Source organism: Heloderma suspectum, chromosome 14, assembly GCF_057233095.1.
Source record: "Heloderma suspectum isolate Gila_16-S chromosome 14, 16-S_ref, whole genome shotgun sequence".
In the NCBI taxonomy this organism is placed as follows: Eukaryota; Metazoa; Chordata; class Lepidosauria; order Squamata; family Helodermatidae; genus Heloderma; species Heloderma suspectum.
The window spans coordinates 13,696,196-13,723,850 of NC_139471.1; the positions used below are offsets into that span (position 1 = coordinate 13,696,196).

A 27,655-nucleotide genomic window follows, 5' to 3' on the forward strand; every position below is an offset into this window, starting at 1 on the left:
CACCCTGCAAGCATTTACCAGGTAAGTAGGACACTCTTAAAGGACTCATCCAAATGGCTGCAAACTGCAGGGCTGTATGAGCTGTTTCATCGATTTTGACATTCAAAACTTACCTTTCTATCCCCCTCCCCACAAAAAGACTCAGTGCAAGTGTTGATTCCTTCTGATTCCCACAACTAAAGGCTGCTTTAGTTGACATTAGCCATGTTCAACTAGCACTGGTTAGGTTCATGTTTTGTAAGGCACCACACTTCTAGGACAGACTGCAAGGAGAGGGAAGTGCTAGCCTGAACTCTGCAGCTCCACCCCTGAAGCAGGCCAGACAGTGTGCTGCAGCTTTTAGCCCAGTGGTGATGAGATGTTCTGAGGAGCCAGTAGGGTTCCATCTGGGTTTATGCAGGTGCTAAACCTGGGCTGGACCCCTCAGTCTGCGTAACTAGTTGAGTTGAGCTGAGCTCTAAACTTGTCAGGGCTGGGCTGTAGGTAGAAGTCTGGGGTGAGGCAGGAGTTGGGATTCCGGATCCATGGGACCAGCCAGTAGGCATGGTCAAAGAGTAAGTCAGCACTGAAGGATAAACCAGATGTCAAGACTGAAGAGCAAGCCAGGAGTCAGGACCGAAGAATAACCAAGTATATAGGAACATGCCGGAGCTCAGGAAGACCTTGGTTATTCTTTGGTGATTCTCTGCCCAAACAATCAGGGACCTGGCCTACCAAAGGATCCCTGATTGCATGTACAGAACTTATGTGCACAGGCTCTTTCAGAGGCTATGCCAAATGCTCATAGAAGGATGGGGATGGGATCAATGGATCCAAGCGTATGCAATTCCATTCTCCTGCTTTCAATGAATCCTCATGCTGAAAAGTCAGGTAAGATGAAGCTCCCTGCCTGGATAAGCCCTAAACCCTGATTGGTTAATCCTGCCCTTCCCACCCCATTCTAAGTCTCTGCTATCTAACCTTGGCATGAGTGTTGAGCAGTTCAAAGAGAGCCATGACAAGAGCATCAACTGGAATGTTGTTCTCTTTGTATTCATCCAGGTAGTAGCCCATGGTGGCTCTCTCAGGCTCGTTCAGGAGGTGACGTGCTTGTTCCTCCAACATCACACGGCTTTGGTTCACCAGACTGCTCAAGGTTACCTGGGATCCTGCCAGGCCTCTATAAAAGGATGGCTGGGTGAAGAAGAAACAACAGGGATGGAAAATGTATTTATTAGGTCCATCACCCAAATACAGACAGAAACCCAAGTCCATCAGTTAACCAATCCTCTCCATCAGTACTCATATGAATGAAGCAATGCTTCTGAAGAAGGAAGCATACTTATAAATATATCAATACGCATACAGTTATAAGAATAGGGATATCGCTTATCTATTATTTATTGTAAGAATGTATAAGCTCCTTTTAAAGGCCATGTCCTCCCAAGGTGACATACAAGAACAGCAACATACAATATGTAGGCAATACCAGAGGAAACTTCTTTCCACTAGATCAGATTAATTGTCATTTTTTTATTTTAATGCACAAATGGAGTCAACTCCTAAGATGGTACCTTCTGCAACACACGTATGCATCTCTCACAACATCTTTTTAACTGGAGATGCCAGGGATTGAACCTGGGACTTTCTGCATGCAAAGCATGCACTCAGCCATAGAGCTAAGAGGTTTAGCTTTTGTTTTCTGTTTTCTGTTTTCTGTTTGTTTTTAAATCAGGTTTCTAGCTCTGATGATTGTGAAGAAATACTGTAAGAATCTTTCCTTTAAAAACAAAAAGTTTTGACCCCCTATGTTGTGCAGATATGCTTAAAACCATTTGGTTAATTCCTAGAAACATCGGAGAAGCCCGACGGGCTCAATCCTACACATATCTACTCAGAAGTAAGTTCCATGAGGATATATTCCTGAGTAAATTAGTATACGGTTGCCTCCTAAATAGAATTCCCAGTGGTTAGACAGTGGGGTTTCAGTGCCTTGTATAGTTTCTGATCTCCTCCCACCCTGCCCAAAATAACTAGCAGTAGCAGACAAGATTCTGCAAAAGAGAATTTAAATATACACTGCAGAATTAATTCTGCAACACATGACACTGTGCAAGATAGCTTCATTTGTATCATTCATAAAAGTTACATAATTCCTCTTTGATAGCTGCAGAACATAAGGTACCATAGTGAAGAGTTTATTTCTGACACAGGAGAGCGAGAGAGCATGTTCCCATCACTTGCTACTTGTTCATTCTAATTTGAGATGCCCGGTGATTGAATCTGGGACCTTTGGTATGCAGCACATCCATTCTCCCACTAAACTACAGCTTCTCTTTCCCACAGGAAGCCATCCTCTGGAATATACCATCTCTTCGTCCTTCCCATCTCAGATTAATTTCAAACCAGTGGAGGCTGGTGGCTCTGATTTTGGTGGGGATTCCATTCTGGGTTTCAGTCAACCTATTTGGGGAATAGGAGTGTAATGGCCCCAGGAGTATCACCAAGTCATCTGTAGTTTTAGAGGGGCCTAGAGTTCCGTAATGCTTGGCTTAGGTTCATTATCAATGCAATTTCCTTGCTAGTGGGCCTCTGAGCCTGTGAGATGAGTCAAAGGTCGATAGCATGGCCTCAGCACATTCCATACTAGCAAAGGCTAGTATCTTTTCAGGGCCTGGGATGTGCCTGGGAAGTGAGGCTACGTTTATGCCTAGTTACAGGTGGCTGTGCTGGGAAAATTCTGATTGTTTTCCTCCTGAACAAACACTGTTAGTCTATACTGGGAAAATTGCAAATGAACGCTAATTAACGCTTGCTTCTGCCATGCTGCCTCACTGCTGACATGTATGGTATAAAACCCATTCTGCCCCATGGCTCTGGGTTCAGAGAAGCTGTCTGATCCAACCATTGGGTACGCCTGTGTGCTGTAAGTACTCAGTAAAGTCTCCTTGTAAGCAAACCTGGGTCTGGCTTATCATTATCTCGGCACCTCCAAACCTTAGCAGCCCACAGCCGAGGCATACAAGGGTTCAGCACTTTAGATAGCTCATTTAGAGTTCTGGCTGGTTCTGAGTGAAACCCAGAATATATGCACAGACCCACTGAAATGGGTGGGTCTGTGCATATGACAGTGCTGTTCAAGTACTTGAAAGGTTGCCGCAGAGAGGAAGGCCAGGATCTCTTCTTGATCATCCCAGAGTGCAGGACACAGAAGAATGGGCTCAAGTGACAGGAAGCCAGATTCCAGCTGAACATCAGGAAAAATGTCCTGACTGTTAGAGCAATACGACAACGGAACCAATTCCCTCTGGAGGTGGTGGGCTCTCCCACACTGGAGGCATTCAAGATGAGACTGGACAGCCATCTGTCGGGGATGCTTTGACTTGGATCCTGCATTGAGCAGGGGGTTGGACTTGATGGTCTTAGAAGCCCCTTCCAACCGTTCTATTCTATGATTCAATGATTCTATGCAATTGGAGCCACCAGCCTCCACTGTTCCAATTTTAAAAGCAAAAGGTTTGCGTTCCAATGTCAGGTATCTGAGGGAGCCCTCTTCATTTTAAAATGAAAACCTTCACATCATTTTTTGCCTCACCTTAAGCTTGGAGACACCTTAAAAAACAAAACCACACAGAACAACCACATCAGCACCACAAATGGGAATGAGATCAGCAGAAGGCTGCCAAGCGGAGTCTGTGGTCCTTAAGCCGGGAGCAGTCATTGCAAGGCGCCCCTCAGTTAAAACCAAGCTGATTGCCCTCAAGAGGTTTCAGAGTGAGTGGCCTCTCGGCAATCTTTTGGGTTTCAGAAGAATCATGCGAGCCAATGCTGATGCAGGAGGTTGCTGTGGCATTGAAGATGGATCCAGACCTCGTTGCTGGCCAAGATTCCAAAAGATCTGGAATGCAGGCAAATTTGTTTTAGGCAGGGGTGGGCAAATTATGGCCCTCCAGATGTTGTTGGACGACAGCTCCCATCGTTCCCTCACCACTGGCTATGCTGGCCAGGACTGACGGGACTTGCAGTCCAACAACATCTGGAAGCCACAAATTGCCAACTGCTGGTTTTAGGATGCTGGTTTTAGGATCCTTCCCCTTCACCCCAAAAGGGGTCCAGGTTTTTTGAGAGCTCAGAAAAAGAAAAAGACTCCTGTAGCACCTGCTTCCCTCTCTCCCTTCTCCTACCCCGAGGACCCCAAACCTAACTTTGGGAGAAAGAGGCTTCCACAGTGGTGACTTCCAGTCCTTGGCAAAGCATCTTTTCTGTTCAGCTTGGGTGGGACTACAACTCCCAGAATTCTTGGCAGAAAACTGATGCTTGTTGCTCAGCTTGCTGTTCAGCACTCCCTGTAGCTGAGCAAAGACAATGGCCCTGTCTGCCCTCCCTTCTTTGGATTCTTTATCTTTAAACTGGACTTGGACTGGGCAGCCTTTCAAATAGAGGACAACCCTCCATAAAGGAGGATACAAGGCCACCTTACTCCCCAACAGCTGGTATTCAGAGATAGCCTGCCCCTGAGCATGGAGACTCCATTAAGCCCTCGTGGCTTATAGGTGTCGATAGACCGTTCTTTTGTGAACGTATCTTATCCTCTTTCAAAGCCATCTTCCCTCACTGCTTCCTAGCAACTGGTCTGGGGGACTCTCAGAAATGATTAGGGATGCTTAGAAAGGAAATACAAACTTTGCATCTGTTTAACAACCGAAGAATAATTTTCTCCGACAAAGTTATTCAGAACATGTCAGGAATTATTCATGAAATTATAATTTGACCTAATTGGATTTGTCTCTGGCATTGTTTTCCCCACTATTAGTGTGGTCCCTTCTCTTTTGTTCCCTGAGCACAAACCTGAAAGAGCTGCTGGTATTGCAAAGATGGCATAGGAACTGTTCCTTCAAGGGAGGTCTGTCTCCTATATCATTATTGCCTGATTGTGAAAGAGTCCTATATACTAATAGGTAAGCCCTGTTCCCAGGGAATAATTGTATCTCCTGCTGGGTGAATTGTGGCAGCCTAATTTTGTGGGGAGGGACACTTGTTGGAGGCCTGTGGCAGGCAGCAGACAGACAGTAGCAAACTCATTCTCTGAGTGTGGATCCTTACATTTATTTATTTATTTATTTCCTATACCGCCCAATAGCCGAAGCTCTCTGGGCGGTTCAGAACAATTCATACATGGCCAAAACAGCACCTCCACAGAAGATGGCAGAACCTAATGCGAAGAGAAAAGTCACTGGAAAAGACCCTGATGCTGGGAAAGATTGAAGGCATAAGGAGAAGGGGATGAGATGGCTAGATAGCATCACTGATGCAATGAATATGGACTTGAGCACACTCCGGGAGAGAGTGGAGGACAGGAAGGCCTGGCATGCTACGGTCCATGGGGTCACAAAGAGTCAGACATGACTTAAAGACTGAACAACTATCTATCTATCTATCTATCTATCTATCTATCTATCTATCTATCTATCTATCTATCTATCTATCTCCTTCTAATATATCACTGCACCGCTGAGTGCCAATGACAGGATATTTTTGCATAGCCTTTGCTCTAATACTGGGCTTTGGGCCTCTCCCCTATGGGTCAGGTCCCCTCTCATTTGAGGGTGGGGATCTTCTTGATCATGGGGTCCTAGTTCTCTGGGGAGGTTCTGGTTTCCATGGCACTTGTCGCCTATTGGCTTCCAGGCTCATTTTGAAGTGCTGGTTTGGACCTTTAAAGCTTTCAAGTGGTGGGTCACTTGAAGGTCACTTGAAGGGCCAGCTGAACCTGTACTCACCTGTAAGGGTCCCAAGACCAGCCTCGGAGACCCTGTTGTCTGGCCTACCATTAAGCACCTTCAAATTGGCGGATAACATGGACAGGGCCCTTGCAATGGTGGCCCGCCATCTCTGTAACTCTCTCCCCCAGGAAGTGTGAACAACCCTTCATTTATGACTCTTAAATGGATTTTAAAAGCCTGTTGGTTTCACTTAGCATATGTCTGATGGTTTTGTACTGTCTTCCATCTGTGAACTGCTGCTGTTGGGCAGAGCAGTGGCGAGGGTGGGAGTAGGGATGCTGGAGAAATTCGGGACCGACTAAGGTGAGCTCGAATTTCTATGAATCTGACCTGTGGAATCCACTGCGGAGTGACCTCCTCAGGCCGCGTGGAGTCTGCCAACTTTCGGATTTTTTTTTTGTTTTACTTTCCTGAAAATTACACATATTTATTTGTAGGAAGTTACGCAAGTTTCTGCCGAGGAAAAGTCGAGTGGAATGGGGGACAATACGCTAAATGTTACGTACTGAGGTAAATTCTGTAAACTCTTACGAAGACTCTTGTGCATGACAAAAAAAAAAAAAATAGCATCCGTCTGTGGGCGGATGATGGAACAAAAGGTGCCTGACGATCCACAGAGAGAGCAGACATTACACAGTCCGAACATCCCTAGGTGAGAGAACTGCTGATGGAGCAATGCTGCATCCATTGCCCTGTCATTTCGCTGCAGACAGGGTGGGAAGTGGAGGGCAACTTCTTCTCCCCTCCCCCCATTGTAGCTAATGAGAGGGAATTAACTTCAGCAGTCCCAGGGCTGGTGTAGAGTCCTGGGGTCCCTGTGGACACTTTGGGGAAACAAGGGGGCTTTGGACATGGTGTCTGCATACCCACAGCTGACATTCCACATGTTTCCCAATTCACACACATGGCATTACCCACTGGTGTGCCCGGATTTCCAATGACCCGAGTGTCATCCTGCCAGCATACCTCTGTCTCCTCTAGTGGAGGGATGCAAGACCTTTCCCCTCAGCCAGATTCCAGCTGACTTTAGAATTAATTATTTATTATTTGTGTATTACATGTGTATCCCGCCTTTTTTCCTCCTTAAGGAACCCAAGGTGGCATACATAATCCTCCTCCTCCTCTCCATTTTATCCTCACAACAGCAACCCTGTGAGGTAGGTTGGTGTCAAGGGCTCCTTGGAGGCCTCTCTCAGTCTAATCCAGTAGCCAAGTCCAGACACAGACAAAGGGATTCTTTTCAAAGCTTTATTCCTCTTTTACAACTTAACAACTCTACCGTTAGCAACTAGATATGAGCAGCAGAGTACCTATGCCCTAAGTGGGAACAGTTGGTCCCTGTTTGAAAGGGAAATCACTGGCAGTTTGATTTTTGAAAGTTTGAAATCACTGGCAGATCCCTGAACTTAAAGGCTAGGGAGAGTTCCTCCCCTTTTCCCTTGGATCCTCTGGGCGCAGCCGTTGTTTGCGCGCCAACTGGGCACTACGCCTCCTTTCTGCGCCCTCCATTTGGTGCCGCTCTCTGCGTCGGTGTCGCGCGTCCATCAAGTCTGCTTCCCACGCTCTGTCACTCCCAGGACTGCTATCTAAGCTAGGAATGCTGGTGGGAGGAATCTCCATCAGCTGTTGGCCCTGGGAAAGAGGAGCGCACTCCTCTCCCAGGAGTGACTGCTCTTCCTCAGAATCAGAACTACTCTGGGATTCTATGGCTCAGTGTTCACCCTGACAGTTGGGCTGAGAGACTGTGACTGGCCCAAAGTCACCCAGTGAGCTTCCATGGCTGAGTGGGGACTAGAACCCGGATCTCCCAACTCCCAGTCCAACACTGTAGCTGCTACACCACACTGGCTCTCTGAATTGCCCCTTTAGTCATTAATTTATTGGCCCTTTTTAAATGCTTCATTGCCCAATATATGTATTTTATTGGCTTTTGTTAGTCTCCCGGGAGGAGGATACTTTAAAAGGTGGGGCTTACTCTAAAAGGTGGGTAAATGCGGAGAGGATTGCAGCCTGAGTCTTCAAAGCGACTCCAAACCTGATGATGTTTTTGCGAGTGGGCCAACGTCAGTTTTGCTGCCTCCCGACATACTAAGGATGCAAACAGCTTGTAATGAGACTTTTGCCAGGGAGGCAGCATCAGAAGCAGTGCCAGCAAACCATTCAGACTGCAAAACCCAACTCGCCAAAGAAAGACCCTTGTAAATCTCTTTATCAGCGAGTGCCACCTGCACGATGTAGCGGCCAATTTCCATTTAAAAGGGCAAATCCTTGCGAAAGCAGAGCTTGGACACTGCCAAAACTGCTGGTGATTTGGAATTTTCCATGTGGTGCTTGGGGGCATGAGGCTTGGGTCAGCCAACCACTGCAGATTTTTTTTGACAGCTTCTGACAAAGTGCGGGTGAGGGGACAAACATCTGAATGGCGGTGCCGATGTTCTCTTCTCTGCGCGCGGTCCCGATGGAAGAAAACCTGAGCACTGGGGAGCTTTTGTGAGAAGCATGCAGGTACAGCTAAGAATTGCTGGCTTTACAGACAAATGGGGTGCAAGAGAAACACACGCCTCATTTCTCTGCAGAACCATGGTCCCCCCAACCCTCCAAAATTGCTCACCCCAGGATTAGTGGATTTATCCCATTCTGGGTTCTTTCTGCCTTGTGTTCCACCTAGGAATGGACAAATCTGTCATTTTCAGTTGCTTATAGTTTTTTTTTTTTTCCAGTTCTAAGTTTGATCATCCTGAACTTTGAGGGTTTTTTTTTTTTGTCTTTTAAGGGTGTATGAAAACCCGTACACATTTCTTCTAATACGTGCATTTTTGTCTGCAATATTCCCTAATATACACATTTCTGGCAAATGATTTTCCTAATACAATGCATTTTAATGCTATTTTCTCTAGTGTACTCATTTTATGTGCACTTTCCCCCAATGTATAGTTTTCAGAGACTTCCACTGCAAAATTCAGAGATATGCAATTTTCAAAGGATAACTGGGTTTTGGTTCATGTATCAGTTTGAAAGTGTGAAATTAGTTAAGTTCGAATTAAAATGTGAACCAAATTAATTTCTCCTTCATCCCTAGTTCCACCCCACCTGAATTCCAGTTTAGATGCCAAGATACCTTTAATGTCACATATAGCTGAGAGATCTTAATTATCTCCATTGGGAACAGAACTGTCATTGGACAATTGACCTGGGTTGCGTCTAGTTTCTCAACCTGTTTGATCTGAAGGACAGAACAGAACCTCCAAAGTGTTCCTTTGACCTCTCCTGGCTGAAGGTTCCTTACCTTTGCTGTCACCTCTGCCGTGGGATGCCCAGAGACCCTAGAGCGAAGATAGCCATCATTAGCACCAAGCTGAAGATGGGAAATCAAAGTGGATGGAGATCTTAGCTACTGAGTCTTGAAAGAAATTGAATATGAAAAAAAAACCGTGTGTCTTTGAATCATTATTTTCATTATAGCCATAACAAGGTTTGTCCCATAAATTAGGGCTGCAATTAATTTTCACTCATGAAAAAGAAAAGCAACAAAACTCACTGGAAACCCAATATACTTTTTACAGGGGGAGTTACTGCTTATAGCTACTTTGTTCCTCCTTCTCTGCTGCTTCTCGAGCACCATTTCCATCTTTCTCACTATGTGATTGTAGCCAATCAGGGATTATGTAATGAATGAAATGATGTCATGATACTATGTAGCCACTGCTCTTCTCCTGCTTCTCCAGCACCATTTTAGTCTATCGCCTGTGAGACTACACACTGCATTTTGCGTGTCACATTTGATTTTGTGTGTTATCGTGTACGTATCAGCATTTATGTATCCATAGTTCATATTCGTTTTTAAGTGAATGGGTTCCCGTAGTATGGATGATGATGGGTTCCAGCAAGGCTGGGAGTATTAGGGGGTCTCAGAAGCCATGCCATAAGCACTTCTGAAAGCAGGGTGAAGAGACCCTCACTGTGTGAGATCCACCACTGCCATGTCAGCAATCGCAGCATCCTCAAAATAGCCCTTGCAACATCCTGTGGAGTAACAATTAGGTCTGTGGGCAGCTCATCCTAGCTCATTCCACCCTCAGCAATAAGACCATCTCTTGACTTGTGCATCAGTGGTTCAGTGTCTGTGAGAGACTGCAGCAACTGTGGATTAATAGATAGGAGGTCGACAGCCAAACCGATCTTGAGGTCATGCCAGGTCAACGGCCATGCGGAGACTGTAGACTGACAGATATAAAAGTGGGCCTGAGATCAGCCCAATTCAGAGTTCCTGTAACATCAGGAAGGGGCACACCTTGAGAACCCATAATCTCTGGAGCAAAGTCTCACTGAGTGGGGTTGGCCTCCCATTGGAGTGAGAGATGAGTATGATTGGCTAGGGACCAAATTCTGTTTCTAGGATATCTAATAGCTGTGATTTGAAGTGCAAATTCTCTATGTGCTATTGGCATAATCAATAAAGCAATGTCAGATGAGAAGAGCTCTTGTGTGCAGCCGCATTACCCCAACTCTTTTTAGATGCCCGGTCTGAGTGGGACTGATCACCCCATATAAGATGGATTTGGTAACACACTATGTGGTCCTAGTCCAGGGGTGGGGAACCACTTTCAGCCCAAGGGCTGAATACAATTTTTGAGAAGCTTTTGGGAGCTGAAGGCAAAAGTGGTGGGGCCAACCGGCCAACCAACCTATTGTAGCCGAAAGCTCTCATTGGCAGTAACTAAGCCTAATGGAAGGCATTTCAACCTTTCAGAATGCAAAAGCCAGGAAACCACCAAATGATTAGTTGTTAGGGAAAGGGGTGTGGCCAGGGAAAGGAGGCATGGCAATCTGGGAAACTCCAGAGGGCCAGATTGCCCTCCAGGAGGGCTGTGTTTGGCACCTGGTCTGAGGTTCCTCACCCCTGTCCTAGCCAATCAGGGATCATGTAATTAATGAAATGATGTCATGGTGCTACATAGCCAGTCAGATTGGCCTCCACAGTACTCTATCTCTTCCTGCACTGCAAGGGGCCATGAAACATCCTTCAGAATTTGCCAACTCAGGGAGTGCATCTTGCTTGCCCCATCAGCAAGGGGAACTGTTCCCCTCCTTCCACACTCACAATTTTGTCCTCTTGATCCAGCCGAAATGAAGTATTGTACAAGAATTTGCAACATTTCCAGGATCTGGATTTCAAAGATTTGCATGTGAATGCCATCCCTGAAGTCTTGCTTAAAAAGAAACAACAAAAAACCTACCTTAAATATAAACCTGTGGACATCAACGTTTAAGAGACCAGGCCCTCTGTTCACATAAAAGTCCTCCAAGACTCCTAACAAGCTGGGACTTAAGACACAGGTGCAATTTTCTCTCTCAAAGGGAGAACAGTCTGATTAGTCTATATTTTAAGGTATACAAACCCTAATGGGTTGACCACAGTCTCCCCGATCTGCGAACTGGCGATCCACTTGGTCTCATCTACTGTGGTCCGAGCATGAGGTAGCCTCCCAATGTCTTTGACTGTCATTATGAGGTGACGTGAGGACTTCAGGAGCTTGACGGCCTCATCGTGGGGGATGCTGAGGAAGCTTTTACCATTCACCTCCAGAATCTGGTCTCCAACCTGTGGAGAGCGTGAACAAAGAGGGGAGAAGAAGGTATTGGAGGCCTTTAAAAAGGCAATATGAGTACACAGGAAACTGTCTTACATTGAGTTAGACCATTGGTCCATCCAGCACTGGCAGTGAGTCTTGTGGGCTTTGGACATGAGTCTTCCCCAGACCTACCTTGTGATGCTGAGGCTTGAACCTGGGATTTGTTCCATGCAACTGAGGTGCTCTGCCACTGAGCTATAGCCCAACAGTTCAATAGATATTATTGCTTGTTCATTAACAAAACCGGGAGGACAAGATAACAAAAGATGCCTGACGATCCACAAAACACAGATCACAGAATCATAGAATAGTAGGGATGGGGGGGGGCTATAAGACCATCAAGTCCAACCCCCTGTTCAATGCAGGAATCCAAGTCAAAGCATCTCTGACAGATGGCTGTCTAGCTTCATCTTGAATGCCTCCAGTGTGGGAGAGCCCACCACCTCCCTAGGTAATGGGTTCCATTGTCACAGTGCTCTAACAGTCAGGACGTTTTTCCTGATGTTCAGCCGGAATCTGGCTTCCTGTCACTTCAGCCCATGATTCCGTGTCCTGCACTCTGGGATGATCGAGAAGAGATCCTGGCCTTCCTCTCTGTGAGAACCTTTCAAGTCCTTGAAGAGCACTATCCTATCTCCCCTCAGTCTTCTCAAGGCTAAACATGCCCAGTTCTTTCAGCCTCTCCTCATAGGGCTTTGTTTCTAGTCCCCTGATCATCTTTGATGCCCTCCTCTGAACCCTCTCCAGTTTGTCTGCATCCTTCTTAAAGTGTGGCGCCCAGAACTGGACACAGCACTCCAGATGAGGCCTAACTAGTGCTGAGTAGAGGGGAACTGGTACTGGAGCTGTTTTAACAAAATCCATGCATCTCTACTCCTGGATGATTCAGTGGCAGATAGAGAGGTGTCCTGCAGGGTCACAGCAAGGTCTGAACTGTCAGGACCCTGGACAGCAGACTGACTGGAGTGTTTGCTCATAGGGAGAGCTATTGTCCCAGCAAGGGACTGCAGGCAACTGAGGCCTTAAGAAGGCTTGCAGGGTGAGAAATGTTAGAAGCTCCACCCTCACGGGATGCCAAGCGTAGCCCTTAAAGGCCCATGGTTATTTCTGCAGCCTCAAGCTCCTGTGTGGCTGAGGAAACAAGTGAAGTGTGGGGAAGTCATCCATAGAGACTGAGGTTGAGGGGACAGCTACATCCTCAGGATTGGCAGGTATATGAAGGGGTGCTAAGGTTTCTTCCAGAAGTGGGAAGGCAAGTGGCTCATTGAGTCCTCCTTGGGGGGGGGGCAGCTGCTGAGCCTCTGAGCCCAGGGACACAACAGATCACAGAAAACCTAAACAGATCACACCCACTACCAGTGAGAGGCATGATGTCAGGGTTGGATCTGAGCCCATAGAGTCCCAAAGCAGTTCTGATCCTTAGGAAGAGATACAATCCATGGAAGAGGAACCCGCTTGTTTTTCAGAGGTGCAGCTGGAGGGAGAGCCCCCCCCCCGCTCACATTCCTGAGAGTGACAGTGACCCTGGCAGGGAAAAGGGAGGGACAACTTGAGCTTCTAGATGCAAGGCACAGGTACAGAGACAAGCGGGAGGTTGCGGGCACGGAGAGGAGGTGCTCAGCCCACTTGGCATGATGACAACAGCTGCGCCCCGATGCCCCACGGGAAAGGGGTGGACTTTTCCCTCCTACTCCTTAAGTTCAGGGGCTTGCCGTACTTTTCCTCCAAACGAAGACCAACTGCTTCCCTAAAGCTAGAATCCCCTGGTAGGCTGCTCCTTTGAGTTTTCCACTTAGGCTCAGGCAATTCGCATCTGTAAGTGACATTAGGCTGAATGGAAATAAAGCCTTGGAAAAGAGCCCTTTTGTCTGCATGTTGATTCTGGCTACCTGAGGATTACAGAAGGCAGCAAGGGCATTCCTGACACATATAATCCATTGCAACCTGCTAAAATACAAGCATTTAAATTGAATATGGAAAGCTCCCAGGTAAATTTTTAAAAATGGTTTTAACCTGGCACCCAAAAGAGGCCAATGCTGACACTGAGCGTTCCACCCATTGGAAGCTATTCTAATGTCTCAGCCCCACTCCAGAGAAGGCTCTCTCATTTGTCAATAGTAAATGTATTACCTTCAGAGATGGAGTATGGAGAAAGGCCTCCTCGAAGTATCAATAAACATGCTAATGTACTATAGTCATTTGGGAACTTCTCTCGCTTCTTGGAAATGAGGCTTTCAGGCCACAGTCGAGTCACACAGACAAATCGGGGGGGGGGGGGACAGTGGAGGCTGGGGGCTCCAAAGTCAGTGAGGTGCTGAATCTGCTCCAGGTTTCAGTCAGAACCAGTCAGAATCCTTAAAGGGGCTCTCCAAGGTGTGAAGCAAAGCAGCTTGGAACACTCTGGGATAGTTCCCTTAGAGTTCAGACTGGTTCTGACTGAAACCTGGAATGGATTCACTGCCCCACTGGATTTGAAGCCTCCAGCCTCCATTGCAGGGAGGGATTCTGATTAGACTTCTGTGGAAGTCCAGAATTGCACATTCAGTGTCTCGCCACACCTGCTGATGCCATTCAGGGCTCTCCAACTGTTCGCAGTAACAGCCCCTGCCTTTTCTCCAGCCTACGTTTGCGCTGTGCCCCCAGCGCCTCACAATTCAATTTGACCTAAACTTCAAACTACACACTGTGTGGAGTTCTCTGTGATTGTTCCTTCTTTGTTCCCTCCTTCATATTGATTTTTAAACCTAAAGCAGTCTGGGGCATGCTGAGGTGGAACAGAATTAGGGCAGGTGGGGAAAAGGTGATTAACTAGGGGTGGGAGAGAAATGGCTGGGTTTGCATTTTTATGCGAGACTGCCTAATGCCTGCCTCACAGACCTGAACATGGATGTGAATGTAATTTGCAAATAGAAATCTATACGTTCCCGAGAGTGCAATGTTTTCTGCAAAATAACAACAACAACAACAACAGCAACAAGCGCTGTACATTTCTAAAATGTGCATGGATGTGCTTTAGTCAATGTGTGCCTGCATACAAAAATGTGCACATTTGAAAAATGCACTCAAGAATAGGTACAAATTTGTGGGCTGCAGGGGTGGGGAGAAGGTTGCATAGATAGAACCAGGACGTAACAAGCCTAGCTGTGGAAAATTGAAACCCTGAATGATTCACCCTTTCTTCACTGGACCCCATCACCATTTCTCGACTGGGCCCCTTCCAGCTCAAAATCACCCCCCCCCCACACACACACACCACTTTTTCACTCACAGTCAGTGGCGGTTGGTGAATCCACTTCCGCAGGGGCAGTAATTCCATTCAGGGTTTTAGGTACCACCAGCCAAAAGTCTAAAGGTGCTGAACCGTATCCCCAAAATGGGTTCAGCACCTTGAACAGTGCCTTGAGAGCACTGGCTGGTGGTAACTAAAACCCTGAAAGGAATTACTGCCGCTCCGGAACTGGAGTCATCAACCACCACTGCTCATGGGAGGAAAGACACAGGAACCCTGTATCTCCCTCCATCCCACCCCAGGGGTTAATCAGCAACTTGGGAGGCTGACTTTGCACTGGGAAATGGCAAGAGGGGAAAACCTTAGAACAGCTTATCTCCTGTTGGTGGCTATCACAGGATGTGGTGATGGCCACCAGTTTGTATGGCTTTAAAAGGGGGTGGACATATTCCTGGAGGAGAAGGCTATCAGCAGCTACTAGTCCTGATGGCTATGTGCTACCTTCAGTATCAGTGGTAGTGAGCCTGTGTACACCTGTTGCTGGGGAACACAGGTGGGAGGGTGCTGTTGTACTCATGTCCTACTTTTGAGTTTCCTGTGGGCAGCTGGATGGCCACCGTGGGAAAAGAATGCTGGACTAGATGGACCCTTGGTCTGATCCAGCAGGGCTCTTCTGATGTTCTTATCCACAAAGGCTTGTAACAAAATGCTGCAACATGGAATTCCATTCCATTCTCTCTCTTTCTTCCAGGTTTTCTGTCCTGCCCCCTCCCCTCCCAAGCACGAACCCATCAGGATCAGTGGAGGCTGGTGAATCCGATGCCAGGGCGGCAGTTATTTCCACTCCGTGTTTCAGTCAGAACCAGTCAGAACTCTTAAGGTGTGAAGTTAGAGTTTTAACTGGTTCTGACTGAAGCCCAGAATGGACTTACCACCCCACTGACATCAGAGCCACCAGTCTCCACTGGGATAAGACCAGAAGTTCATCGCATCGAACATCCTGATTCACAGGGTCGACAACCAAGATGCCTCCAGGGAGCCCATAAGGAGGACACGAAGCCAATAGCCCTCCCTGTTGTTGTCCTCCAGCAACCACCGCTGAGAGGCAGAGTGACCCTGAGCCTCATGTCTCCACTGAGCCATTATCTCCATAAATTAGTTTAATCCCCCTTTAAAGCCATCTAAGCTACTGGCTGCCACTACATCTTGGGTTTCGTTGAGTCCCTAATGCACTTTGCACAAAGTTCTTCCTTCTGTTCTCCCTCCAGAATCTCCCGCCAATCAGCTTCAGCGGACATCGTTCCCACTGTGGTCTTTGGGGATGATGGGAATTGTAATACACTACATCTGGAGGGCACCAGGTTGGGGAAAGCTGTTCTAGTATTACGAGAGAGAGATTGAGAGGGGGGGGTCTCTCTCTCTCTCTCTCTCTGTGTTTTCTCCACACTGCATTTTATTACTGTCCTTGCAGATTTTTTTTTTTTTTTTAAAAGAAAACATTCTTTGGAAGCTTTGATCTCAGCAGCAGAACACCGGACAAAGAAATGGGAGACATTTGGTTTGATTCTCATTGTTCATGCAGACCATCTGTATTGCTTTGCTTTTTTCTCCCCCTTCTTGGTGGATTTTGGAGGGGAAGGGAGATGGAGCAGAGAATGAACACATTCCTGACAAGGACCCGAAGACATGGTGCTTCCTCCTTCCCTGCTAACATCATAACAACTCCAAAACCCTTTTGTTCATTGCTCCCCTACTCTATCTGTAGGCAATGCAATGAGCCAAAAGACCTTTTGCTGTGTGTCAGGGGGTTCCTTTTGTTGAAGGAGGGGAGTGACAGGGCAAACCTTTCAGCACTGGCTGCTCTTTTCCTCAGTCAGTGGGGCCATAAATCATCTGCCAAGCTTAGTGCCATCCAGTCAATCATTGCAGGAGGCAGGATGAATGCTGCCATTTCAAAACAAACCAAGCCTGGGTCTGCAAAGAAAAAGGCTGGACTCTTCCCAGTAGCATTATACATAGTGTTCTTCTGCTCCCTTCTAGGAATCATGGGGCATGAGGGGGGTGGGGTGAGGAAAATTGACAGGAGGTAGGCTGAACATGGGGAGGCAAACTGGAGACTTCTGGCATTTTTGTGATAGCAAACAAGTTGAACTGGGTGGGGTGGGGGACAGACAGGCACCTCAGACAGACAGTGCAAGACTTTGAGCAGCATCAGTTCCTCCCAAAGCAAATGGCACACCTTTGGGACCCCCCACACACACTCCACCTCCACCAGTCAGCTGCAAAAATGCTTTCATTGGCTATATCCCAAGTCCCCAAAACTGTTTCTTTTCATCTGCCACTCAAGCAGGTGGGGTGTGAGCAATAGCTAGTTGCCACCAGCCATCAAAAGCCATTAATCAAGCAACTTTTCAAAATTGCAGCTGACCATGTGGGTCCACCAGGGAAATACATTTAGCTATATGAAAGCCTGCAGATGGTTCTTCTCCCTTTCTTCTCTTGACACCACACCACACTTCACTCCTCTTGCAACCCTTCCTCCTAATAGTGAACTCACACTCAAAGCAAGGATCCTTACGTATCCAAAATGGCACCAACTATGCACGAGAGTGTGGTATCACTAGGCTCAGGGAAACCTCATGGTTTGCAGAAGAAGAAGAAAAGACCGGGAAAAGCCCTAAAGCGGAGGGGAACACATCAAAAACAGCATGGTTACTGGCCACAGAATGCTGACTGACTGTTAAGGGATGTGTGGGTGTGTGGTGGGAATAAAAAACGGGGGGGGGGGAAGGGAAATAGAATAGGATATCCTGGAAGAGGACATGGCTGGATGGAACCCCCAACAAGAACACTCCACACTGCAACATTTTGTTGCAGGTCTCACTTGTATCTGTCAAGCAATGAATTAATTGACTCTGTTTCAAAATGCTGTCACACTCTAGCATGACCAGCTCAGGGCAGAATTATACAGAGTGGGCTGGATTGGTATGTGGAGACTCAGAATGATCAACAAGTAAATTAGCCCAAACTCTCCTTCTCTCTTCCTCTCATTTCACAGCATGTGCTTCCAATGTAGCCGAAGGCTTTCTGGGGCACTGTAGGGAACTGTGATACTAATCAGTCATATGATGGTTATTATTATTTCAATTTGACATTGCTTCCCCCACCACATCCTGTCTTGCTTTGGGGCTGCACTGAATTGAGATCACATCCTCTCCCTTGTCTCCTTTTCGCATGGCTTTTTATAAATAACATCCGTGCTCTAAAAATGTCTCTGCTTTAACTGCAGACTTCAATTCAGCCAGATTTTTTTAAACTGATTTTTTCTTGTTCATTTAAAAGCAGGGGGAACATACCATGATCTATCTTCTTTAATGCTTTGATTCTGAGCTGAATGATTTGTTACTTTAAATAACTCTGTTTTTAAGGATTAGATGTGTTGAGAGTTGTTTGTTCTTGTTGTTGTTGTTGAGAACCCCACAAGTCCATTAAAAGAAACCCTGCTCGGTTCCTATTTTTCTCATTTCACGCTATTTGTCTCATCTACCTTGACGCACGAAAGTTGCCAGTAGATTCTTCTTGCTTGGGAGTTGTCTCGACCCGCCAAGCAGCTGGAAAAAAAACTGGCCCAGGTTGCAACAACCTTCCCCAACCTGGTGCCCTTCTTTTGTGTTGGACTACAACTCCCATCATGTGGGCTACACATACTTACTAGGGAGAGAGCCGCATTGAAAACAGTTGAAACCCATTTTCCACCCCAATGCTGTTGAGATACTGCTGGCAAGACATCTACACCTGAGAATCTTTCTGCAGACATACTGGGGTGTGTGTGCATGCTCTGGCAGGATATGTCCTATTCCACCAGTGGCATCCTGGTCCACCAGCAGAGCAGAGCAGGCACATCTCATGGCCCCTCAGCCAGTATCTGGACAGCTTTAGGACTGCACCGTAATACATTTTAAATAATAAAACAGCAGCAGCAACAAACACTATGTTTCTATCCTGCCCTTCCTCCAATGAAGGTGGATGATGCTAATGATTATGGCAGAAATGATCATCAATACCATCATCCATAACAATTGGGAGCAAGAACCCTAGTCTTGATTGAGTCCTAAGTGGCTAAAGTCAAACTTGCTGAAACATTCTAGTTCAGCAGTTTCACTCTGGTGTCTCTCTTTCAAGTCATTAGACAAAGAATGGTGAGATCTGTCCCAGAGCAGGGGTTTATGTCCTTTTCTCTCTTGTGTGCCAAATATGATTTGCCAGCTAGGGCTGAATGGCAATATGGCAGCATTTTTTGGTATCTAGGACTGGCCCAGCTGTTTTTACAGCACCAGAGTCTCTGTCATTATTGGAAGCTCTATCTATCTATCTATCTATCTATCTATCTATCTTCATCATCATCATCATCTATTTATTTCCTTTATATCCTGCCTTTTTCCTCTTGCAAGGAACCCAAGGTGGCTTACATTATCCTCCTCCTCTCCGTTTTATCCTCACAACAACAACCCTGTGAGGTGGGTTGGGCTGGGAGTCTGTGAGTGGCCCAAAGTCACCCAGTGAGCTTCCATGGCCGAGTGGGGACTAGAACCCAGATCTCCCGGCTCCCAGTCCGTCACTCTCACCACTACACTATACTGGCTCTCACTTACTGAGACTGGTCAGGAAAAGCGGCCCACAATCCATGTCTATAAATACTTGTTATTGGTGAATGAATATTATATACAGGATTTTAAGCAGGAATATGCAATTGGATTGTCCCCTTCTGCCTAGTCAGTGGAATGTCGCTTTGGTGTCTGTACCTATCTCATCTATGAATCTTAGGCTGTGTCTTATTCAGCAAAACTTTTGTTCTGTGTCTTTTGGACACTGCAATGTGTCTCTGATGTCTAATTCGGCTAATTGCTGGTGGTGCAATGCAGCTAATACTTCCTTTAAACATATGTTTTAGCATGAAGGGTCAACATAAATGGATTCTTCACACCCTCTTGACAGCTACAAGGCTGATATCACAACATTGGAAGGATGAAGGCTCACCTCCATTAATGCAATGGATTGAGGACATTATAACGCTTTCAACGTTTGAATGGATGGCACAAAGACACCACCTCCACAGGGGTGCTTATTTGATGAACTGGTGCACTCTCATTGAAGCCTATGTTTAATTGCTACTAAGTTCTCTTTTCATATATATGCATTTCACATGTATTCATTGCTATGGATATAGGGAAATTTATGTATTCATATTTAAAAACTAAAAAAAAGAAAAGAAAGGATCTGCCCCAGAACTGAACCCTGACCCTGGAGCCAGTTCGGATGGGATTTTAAGTGCTGTGTATGCCCAGCTGCCTTAGAGCCCAGTGCCAATGATGATAACATTTTAAACCCAAAGGATAGTACTTTAAAATGCAACTGTTGAGCTTCAAATTATCAGGTGGCCATGAACTGTTCTGTGAACTGATGTGGTCCTTCAAGGTGTGTGTTACTGGTTGCCAATAGCAATTGTATTGTTGTTCCAAGTCCTAAAGCACTGAAAGCACTCTCTCTCCTTCTTTCTTTTTCATTCTGCTTTCCTGGCTGGGTTGGTTTGGGCAATTCAGACGCAGATTACAAAACAGAATCCATGCTCAGGAAGACAGCAGTGGCTTGTCCAAGGAAGAAACACTCAATGGCAGTCTTTCTTAAGGTATGAAAACAGTCCAGAAACTTCATCTGGCCCAAAATAGGGCAGCAAGATTGTTAACAGGGGCCAGTGAGCTCATATTACGTCAGTACTTTTCCAGCTGCACTGGCCGCCAGTCCATTTCCGGGCCCAATTCAAAGTGCTGGTATTAACATTCAAAGCACTTAACAGCTTGGGGCCAGATTATCTGAAGGATCGCTCCCTGCCATATGTGCCTGCCCGGACCTTAAGATCATCCTCAGCAGCCCTTCTCCATGAGCCCCTGCCAAAGGAAGTGAGGCGGGTGGCTACAAGGAGGAGGACCTTTTCTGCTGTGGCACCCCAGCTGTGGAATGAGCTCCCTAGTGAGGTTCGCCTGGCACCTACATTGTATTCCTTTCAGCGCCAGGTGGAGACCTTTTTATTTTCCCAGGCATTTTAGCATTTTAGCTTTCTAGACTTTTATCTTTGCTGTTTTAAATCTGTATTTTAAATTCCTGCACTGCTGCTCGGTTTTATTGTGGTTGTATTGTTATATTGTGGTTTTAATGTTCTATATATTTTAAATTGTTTTATTGTGTGCCATTTGGTTTTAATTTTTGTGAACCGCCCAGAGAGCTTCGGCTATTGGGAGGTATAGAAATGAAATAAGTAAATAAATAAGCTTTTTGAACGTATTAGTAAAGCACTGCACAAAAAAAACACCTTCATGAAAACCATGCGTACACGACACTGCCATTTTTGCCACATTTTATCAATGAACACATGTGCATCGGTAAGTGTGTGTGAGTGTGTGTGTGTGTGTGTGTGTGAAACAAATGCAATGAACAGCATGACCTGAAAGCTAAGACAAACTGTGTGTGCTCCAGTACCAGAATCAAAGTTTGAAATCCTCCTAAGTCCTACCCAGGCATGAGGCCACCTGGTCAATCAATGTGTGACCAGCCCTGCCCCTGGTTTCCACGCATAAAACATTAATATCTGCAGGAAGGGACCCTTTGCATAGCCAAATGTTTCCACACCATGGGGAGACTGATGGCATAGCAGAGCTTCCTCCAACCTGGTGCCCTCCAGGCATTTCACACTACAACCCCCAGCACTCCTGACCATTGACCATGCTGGCTGAGGCTGTTGGGAGTTGAGGTCCAAAACATTTGGAGGGCACCAGGTTGGGTGCCTAGGATTCTCAATGTCATGGAGCCTACGTGCACACAGCTGTACACCCAGAGGGTCCCTCCTTGCAGATGTCTGTGCTGCCTAGGTGGATGCCAAGGGGCAGATCTAGTTGGCACACCTGTGGAAACCACATAGACACTGCCAAAGAAGAGGAAATGCATCACCAGAAGGGAGGACAAAAGAAGACACAAATGCATCACATTTACAGAGGAGAGTGAGGGGAGACATGATAGAGGTGTACGAAACTATGCATGGCATGGAGAAAATGGAGAGGGAAATATTTTTCTCCCTGTCTCATAATGCTAGAACCTGGGGTCATCCCATGAAGCTGATTGGTGGGAGATTCAGGACAGATAAAAGGAAGTCTTTCTTCACACAGTGCATAGTCAAACTATGGAACTGGCTACCAGAAGATGTAGTGATGGCCATCAATTTAGATGGCTTTAAAAGGGGGTTGGATAAATTCCTGGAGGAGAAGGCTATCAATGGCTACTAGTCCTGGTGGTTCTATGCTACCTCCAGTATCAGAGGCAGGCCTATGTATGCCAGTTGCTTGGAAACATGGGCAGCGGGGGGGGGGGTGTGCTGTCGCACTCATATCCTGCTTGTGGGTTTCCCATGGGCAGCTGGTTGGTCACTGTGGGAATAGAATACTGGACTAGATGGATCCTTGGCCTGATCAAGCAGAGCTCTTCTTATGTTCTTATACCAAGCAACACTGTCCAATGGATTCCCCCCACCCCATCACTCTACATTGCTGAAAGCCCTCAAAGGCTCCCTCTCTCATAATACTGGAACCCAAAGGGGTCCTCCCATGAAGCTGATTGGTGGGAGATTCAGGACAGATAAAAGGAAGTCCTTCTTCACACAGCACATAGTCAAACTATGGAACTTGCTACCACAAGATGTAGTGATGGCCACCAATTTCGATGGCTTTAAAAGGGGCTTAGACAACTTCTTGGAGAAGAAGGGTATCAGTGCCTATTGGTCCTGATGGCTCTATGCTACCTCTAGTATCAGAGGAAGTATGCCTACATGACCAGTTGCTGGGGAACATGGGCAAGAGGGTGCTGTTGCACTCATGTCCTGCTTGTGGGTTTCCTGTGGGCAGCTGGTTGGCCGCTGTGCGAACAGAGTGCTGGACTAGATGGACCCTTGGTCTGATCCAGCAGGGCTCTTCTTATGTTTGTACATAGGCTAATTTGCATATGGATAGATGCAAATTTAGAAATGTGCTCCCTGCTCACATGGTGATTAGCCATGTGGGTGTCGTGCCTGAATAGGGCTCTAGTTACACTGCAGTTCGGGAAGAGTGAGATGCAGAGTAGGCAACCCTAAGGACAGTAAAGTAGGAAGAGGGAACCTGGGGGTCCTTCTGATGTTGTTCAATTCCAACTCCCATTAGCCCCAGCCAGCATGGCCACTGGTCACGGGTAATGGGAATCGCAGCCCAACATCTGGAAACCCACAACTCTCCCCTCCCCTGCCCGAAATGGAGAATTTCCACTCATCTTTTAAGCAAACCACCACTGCTTTAAAAATTAGGTATAAAGAACATTTGCTCAATTTATGGGAGGTGGTTTCCTAAAGGGGGGCAGGTGATCGATTATGTAAAGGAAAGGGAATAAGGCCTTCCTTCACATTGATGGTGTGCCACAAATGAGATTCTCCGCAGTTCTCTCCCAGTGCATAAAATACAAGTAAAAGAGGTCAGAAGAAGGGTGGTAGGAAGTGGGGAGGCGTTGGGGGAGAGAAACCCATCAGCAGCACATGGTGGCAAAGGCAAGTGGAGGGAGAGGGAAGGTTGCAGAAGACATGAACACAGAGAAATGACAGATCCATTATACCAAATAATGAATACGGAATAGAGATGTGGAGATGGGAGCCTTCCTTAATGAGGAGGCAGCTGGCAGGAAACATTTAGATACCCCATGCCACGACGTGGGGGAAATGTTTAACTTCTGCACGTAGTGCGGAACTAGGCCTGCACTGCCATTAGCAGCCTAGGACCATGTGAATACAGACATCCTTCATGGGCCCCTAGTCCCCACTTGACCATGGAAGCTCACTGGATGACTCTGGGCCAGTCACAGACTCTCAGCCCAACCTACCTCACAGGGTTGTTGTTGTGAGGATAAATTGGAGAGGAGGAGGATTATGTACGCCACCTTGGGTTCCTTGGAGGAAAAAAGGCAGGATAGAAATGCAACAAACAAACAAATAAATATCCTAAAACGACATCGTAGTCCTACAAAATAAAGGATGGTATTGCCCTTGTAAATCTTTAAATCATTTTCCTGTTAAGAAGTGCTACATTTTCATGGTGTGTGTGTTTCTTTTTAAAGAAAAGAAAAGGAAAGAAGACAGCTATGGAGTTTCAATGAATTGCCTTAGATTTTTTTTTTTTTTTGCATTGTTATCCTTTTGTAACAAGAGGTCTAGGGATGGCGAGAGGAAGGAGAAAGGATGAGGACGTGTTGGGAGACTTGGTATCCCCATTAGCTTTGACCCACCCAGCACGGAAATCGCACTGCTTTGCAACTTCATGCCGTGGAGTGACACGAAGCAGTGTGCGATGCTATAAAAGGCCTTGTAGCAATTAATAATGCACAGCTGAGACAGACTGCAAAGTGCTGCCTTGGTTTCTAATGATCCACTCAGGCCCTGTGAGATCCACTTTCAGTGGGGGCCTGTCGGCTCCGATGTCAGTGGGGCGGCCAATTTGATCTGGGTTTCAGCCAGAAATCTAAAGGAGCTGTCCAAGGTGCCTCCACACCTTGGATAGCTCCTGTAGCATTCTGACTGGTCCGCAGTGAAACCCGGAGAGGATTCACCGCCCCACTGACACCGGAGCCACCAGCCTCCACCATCCACTTTCATTCCCAAAGAGAAGAGCTGCTGTTCTCGTTATACTTTCCTGGGGCCCAAACACAAGAAAGTTCCACCAACCCTTTGCGAGGCCTTCTTGTCTGAAGGGGTGCCGGGAGGGAAGGGGTGCCGGGAGGGAAGACACACAGGAGAACTCAGTGTGTGTCTAAGGAATGAATTGCTCAGCAATAGGAGCCAGAAAAGCAGCTCGACAGGACCATACAGTCTCCTTTGCCCACCTCCCTCCTGCCAAGCCAGGTGCTGTAACATCTTGATCTGGCTCTCTGCTGCAGAAACTAACCCCCCCACCATCTGTCCTTTTCCCACAGGGAACATGGAAAAGCAACAACTCCCATGCTACCCAGCAGGAACTGTCCCTCATGTGCATCCTTGGAAGCATTGTTTGCAGTCAGCAAATGACACTGTGGGAAGTAAGGCAAAGAGAAAGGCAAGCACACAAGCAGTCTGCCAGAGCGGTGTTCAGTCTGTGCTCCGTGAAATGCGGGAGTTCCTCAATGACAAAACCAGCCATGAAGGATGAGCATCCCATCCCACCCCATCATCTCTACTGTTCCCTTCGACATGCAGGTGCAGGAAAGCCATTCTGGGGCATTCTGGGTAAGGAGAAGAAGAATAAAAAGGGTCAACAGCTAGTGAGTCCTGGCCCCCAATTCAACATAAAAATAAAAATAAAAACAGAAGGCAGTTTCCCGCCCACACCAAATTTAGCTAACAGTCTGAGGAAGATATAGAGGTGCCTTATGCAATCTAGGGCAGTATTGTCCACACTGACAGGCAGCCAATAGAGGTGTGAAGGCCCTGGAAAAAAACAAAACAAAACAAAAAACAGAAAATACGGGGGGGACGGGACTATTTTTCCCCATTTTTTTTCTCCAAGGACCCTTAGGGGAAAAAAAAACCTGGGAAAATTGAACAGGTTTAGGTTATGAAATATTTTCTTGAAGAATTTAGGACAGGGTGTTTATATACTGTCACCCAACCTTTACTCCCCCCGCCTCCCAAAAAAATGATTTCTAAAAACTATGTAATAAGAACACTTTTATAGAAAGACTAGAGATGTAAAATGTCTGGCAATAATGAAGCCATGGGGAATTTTTTTTTTAATCCTCTCTGTAAGATTCTCAGCAGAGTTATTCTTTCCATTCTTTATTTCCGTGCCAAAACTAAGTATTGCTTTTCCCCCCCTCCAAATTTCCAATTTACCCCTGAAACAGAGGGGGGTGGATTTCCCCCCGCCCCATGGCTTCAACATTTCCAGAAATGTTACATCTCTAGCAGCATTTCAGGCAAGGATCCTACCTGGAGATGCCAGACATTGACCTTAAGAGACCTTCTGCATGTGAAGCAGATGTTCTACCACCAAACTTAATTTGAAAACGTTCAACCTGGCTTCTCCTCCCCCGTTTCCTCTTCTCCATCAGCAACATTTATTCATGAGCTATATGAGTGACTTGCTTGCAACTCACCTCCTGCAAACTATATCCGCTGTTAGAAATAATAAAGTTCAGCCACAAGTTGGCCACATTGGAGAAAACTAGGTTTTCATTCCTGTGGAGTGATGGTGAAGGCCAAAAAGCTTGGTCAACTCCACCCATAGTCCGAGGACACACCCTAAGGTATCCAGCCCACCTCCCTTGGATGTTCAAGGTTGTTCAGCAGACAAATCGCTGCAGGACAGATTCACTCAAGGTTGACAATCAGGAAAATAACTTGATGGAGAGCAGCATAAAAGATCTGGAAGCAGAAGCCCCAGTTTGCAAAGCAACCCATATTCTGGCACTGTTTGCATTGTACATAACAGCAAGACATCCTCAATCACTTCAAGGGAGCAGGTGGAAGAAGAGAGAGAGAGAGAGAGAGAGAGAGCATAGAGAAGCCCTCCTCAGCCTGGCACCCTCCAGATGTTTTGAACAACAACTCCCATCACCTCTAACCATTGGCCAGGCTGGCTGAGGATGATGCGATTTGTACTCAAAAACATCTGGTGGGCACCAGGTTGGGAAAGGATGTCAGAGAGATTAGACCAAGAGAATCTTTATGAATTCCCGTCCCCCCTCCTTTCTGATATGGAGAAGAAAAGATGGATGGGGAGACAATGGTTAATATAATGATCAGTCAAAGCTATTGCTCATAGAAGGTCATGTTATTCATATGCCTGCAGTTATAATTTTCTGTCATTTCCCTGAAACCAATGTGCTGCTGCCTGCATCAGACAGGTTGTCATTTTACAAAGACAGGTAACTGAGTGGACCAGGAAGGAAATAAGCAATTTCCTCTCAGGCAGATGAAGAAGTAGAAGGGTCAGGTAGACATGGATCAAGAAATAAACAGAAAAGTGCCATTGGGTAGTGAGAACACTTTGTGACACCCCCCCCCCCAGCTGTCCTCCCCACTTTTTCTCTTTGTATTCAATTTTGGTATTATCAAAAATGGAAGATAAAGATAGCAGCTACAAGTTAAAAATAGGTTTGAATTCAAGTCAGCATCCTTAAGATTTGGGAAAGGGAGCTCAGGAGACGACGCATCTGATGACTTTCTGGCTCTGTTGCATGAAAATTGTCATGACATTTGGGCTGAAATGAATGGAATGGAGGCTGCTCCACACATCACTGCTAATCCTTCTTAGAATCTTGTCAACAAATGTGCCAGGCAGAGACTGTCGATACACCTTCCGGGCAGGCAGCTTTGAATCCAGGGGAGAGGCTTCACAAGAAGCCAACTCTGGGGATTAGATACAGAGGAGCTCTTGTCCCCATCATATATACCAACAGCAAAGTATCTGTGTGCTTCTTCTAGGAATGTTGGAGAAATCTTCAACAGAATGAAATGAGTTCAGATTTTCATGCGTCCAGCCCATGAAAGCACATGCGCTGCAGTGCACCGGCTTTTCCTCTGTACGCTGGATTCCGTAGACTTGCAGACCAGCTTTCGAGTTTTACCAAATTTTGAACCAATACGCAAAATAGAAATACCCAGCCAAAAAATGTACATTTCCCCCATAGGCTAAAGTGTGAAAATACGCACTTGGGGGGATTTGCTCATTTTTGCAGGTGCAAATTTGCACAAATTTGGAAACAAAAAACCCAGTTCCATTGATGGGAGCATGATGGAATGAAAGGTGCCTGACAACCCATGAAGCACAGATGGAACAGATTTTATACAATCCGTATATCCGTAGCTGCTCCTGATGTAGTTAGAGTGGAACCACCCATGCCAAAATGGAGGGATCAGTGGGCTTGGGGGACCCCAAGGTTTTCAGGAGTACCAAAAATCTTTAGGAAGAACACACACTTGTGCATCGGGG

The 27,655-nt window shown here is 46.4% G+C and overlaps 1 protein-coding gene across 1 annotated transcript in view; it reads right to left on the reverse strand.

Moving 5' to 3' along the window:
• Window positions 1-27,655, reverse strand: part of WHRN (whirlin) — a 132,463-nt gene that overhangs the window by 33,209 nt on the left and 71,599 nt on the right. The window contains exons 4-6 of the mRNA XM_084821455.1: window positions 11,162-11,364; window positions 9,049-9,085; window positions 961-1,173 (exon numbers count right to left, since the gene is read on the reverse strand). Coding sequence (XP_084677581.1) covers window positions 961-1,173; window positions 9,049-9,085; window positions 11,162-11,364 — 453 coding nt within the window. The remainder of the gene's footprint in view (window positions 1-960; window positions 1,174-9,048; window positions 9,086-11,161; window positions 11,365-27,655) is intronic.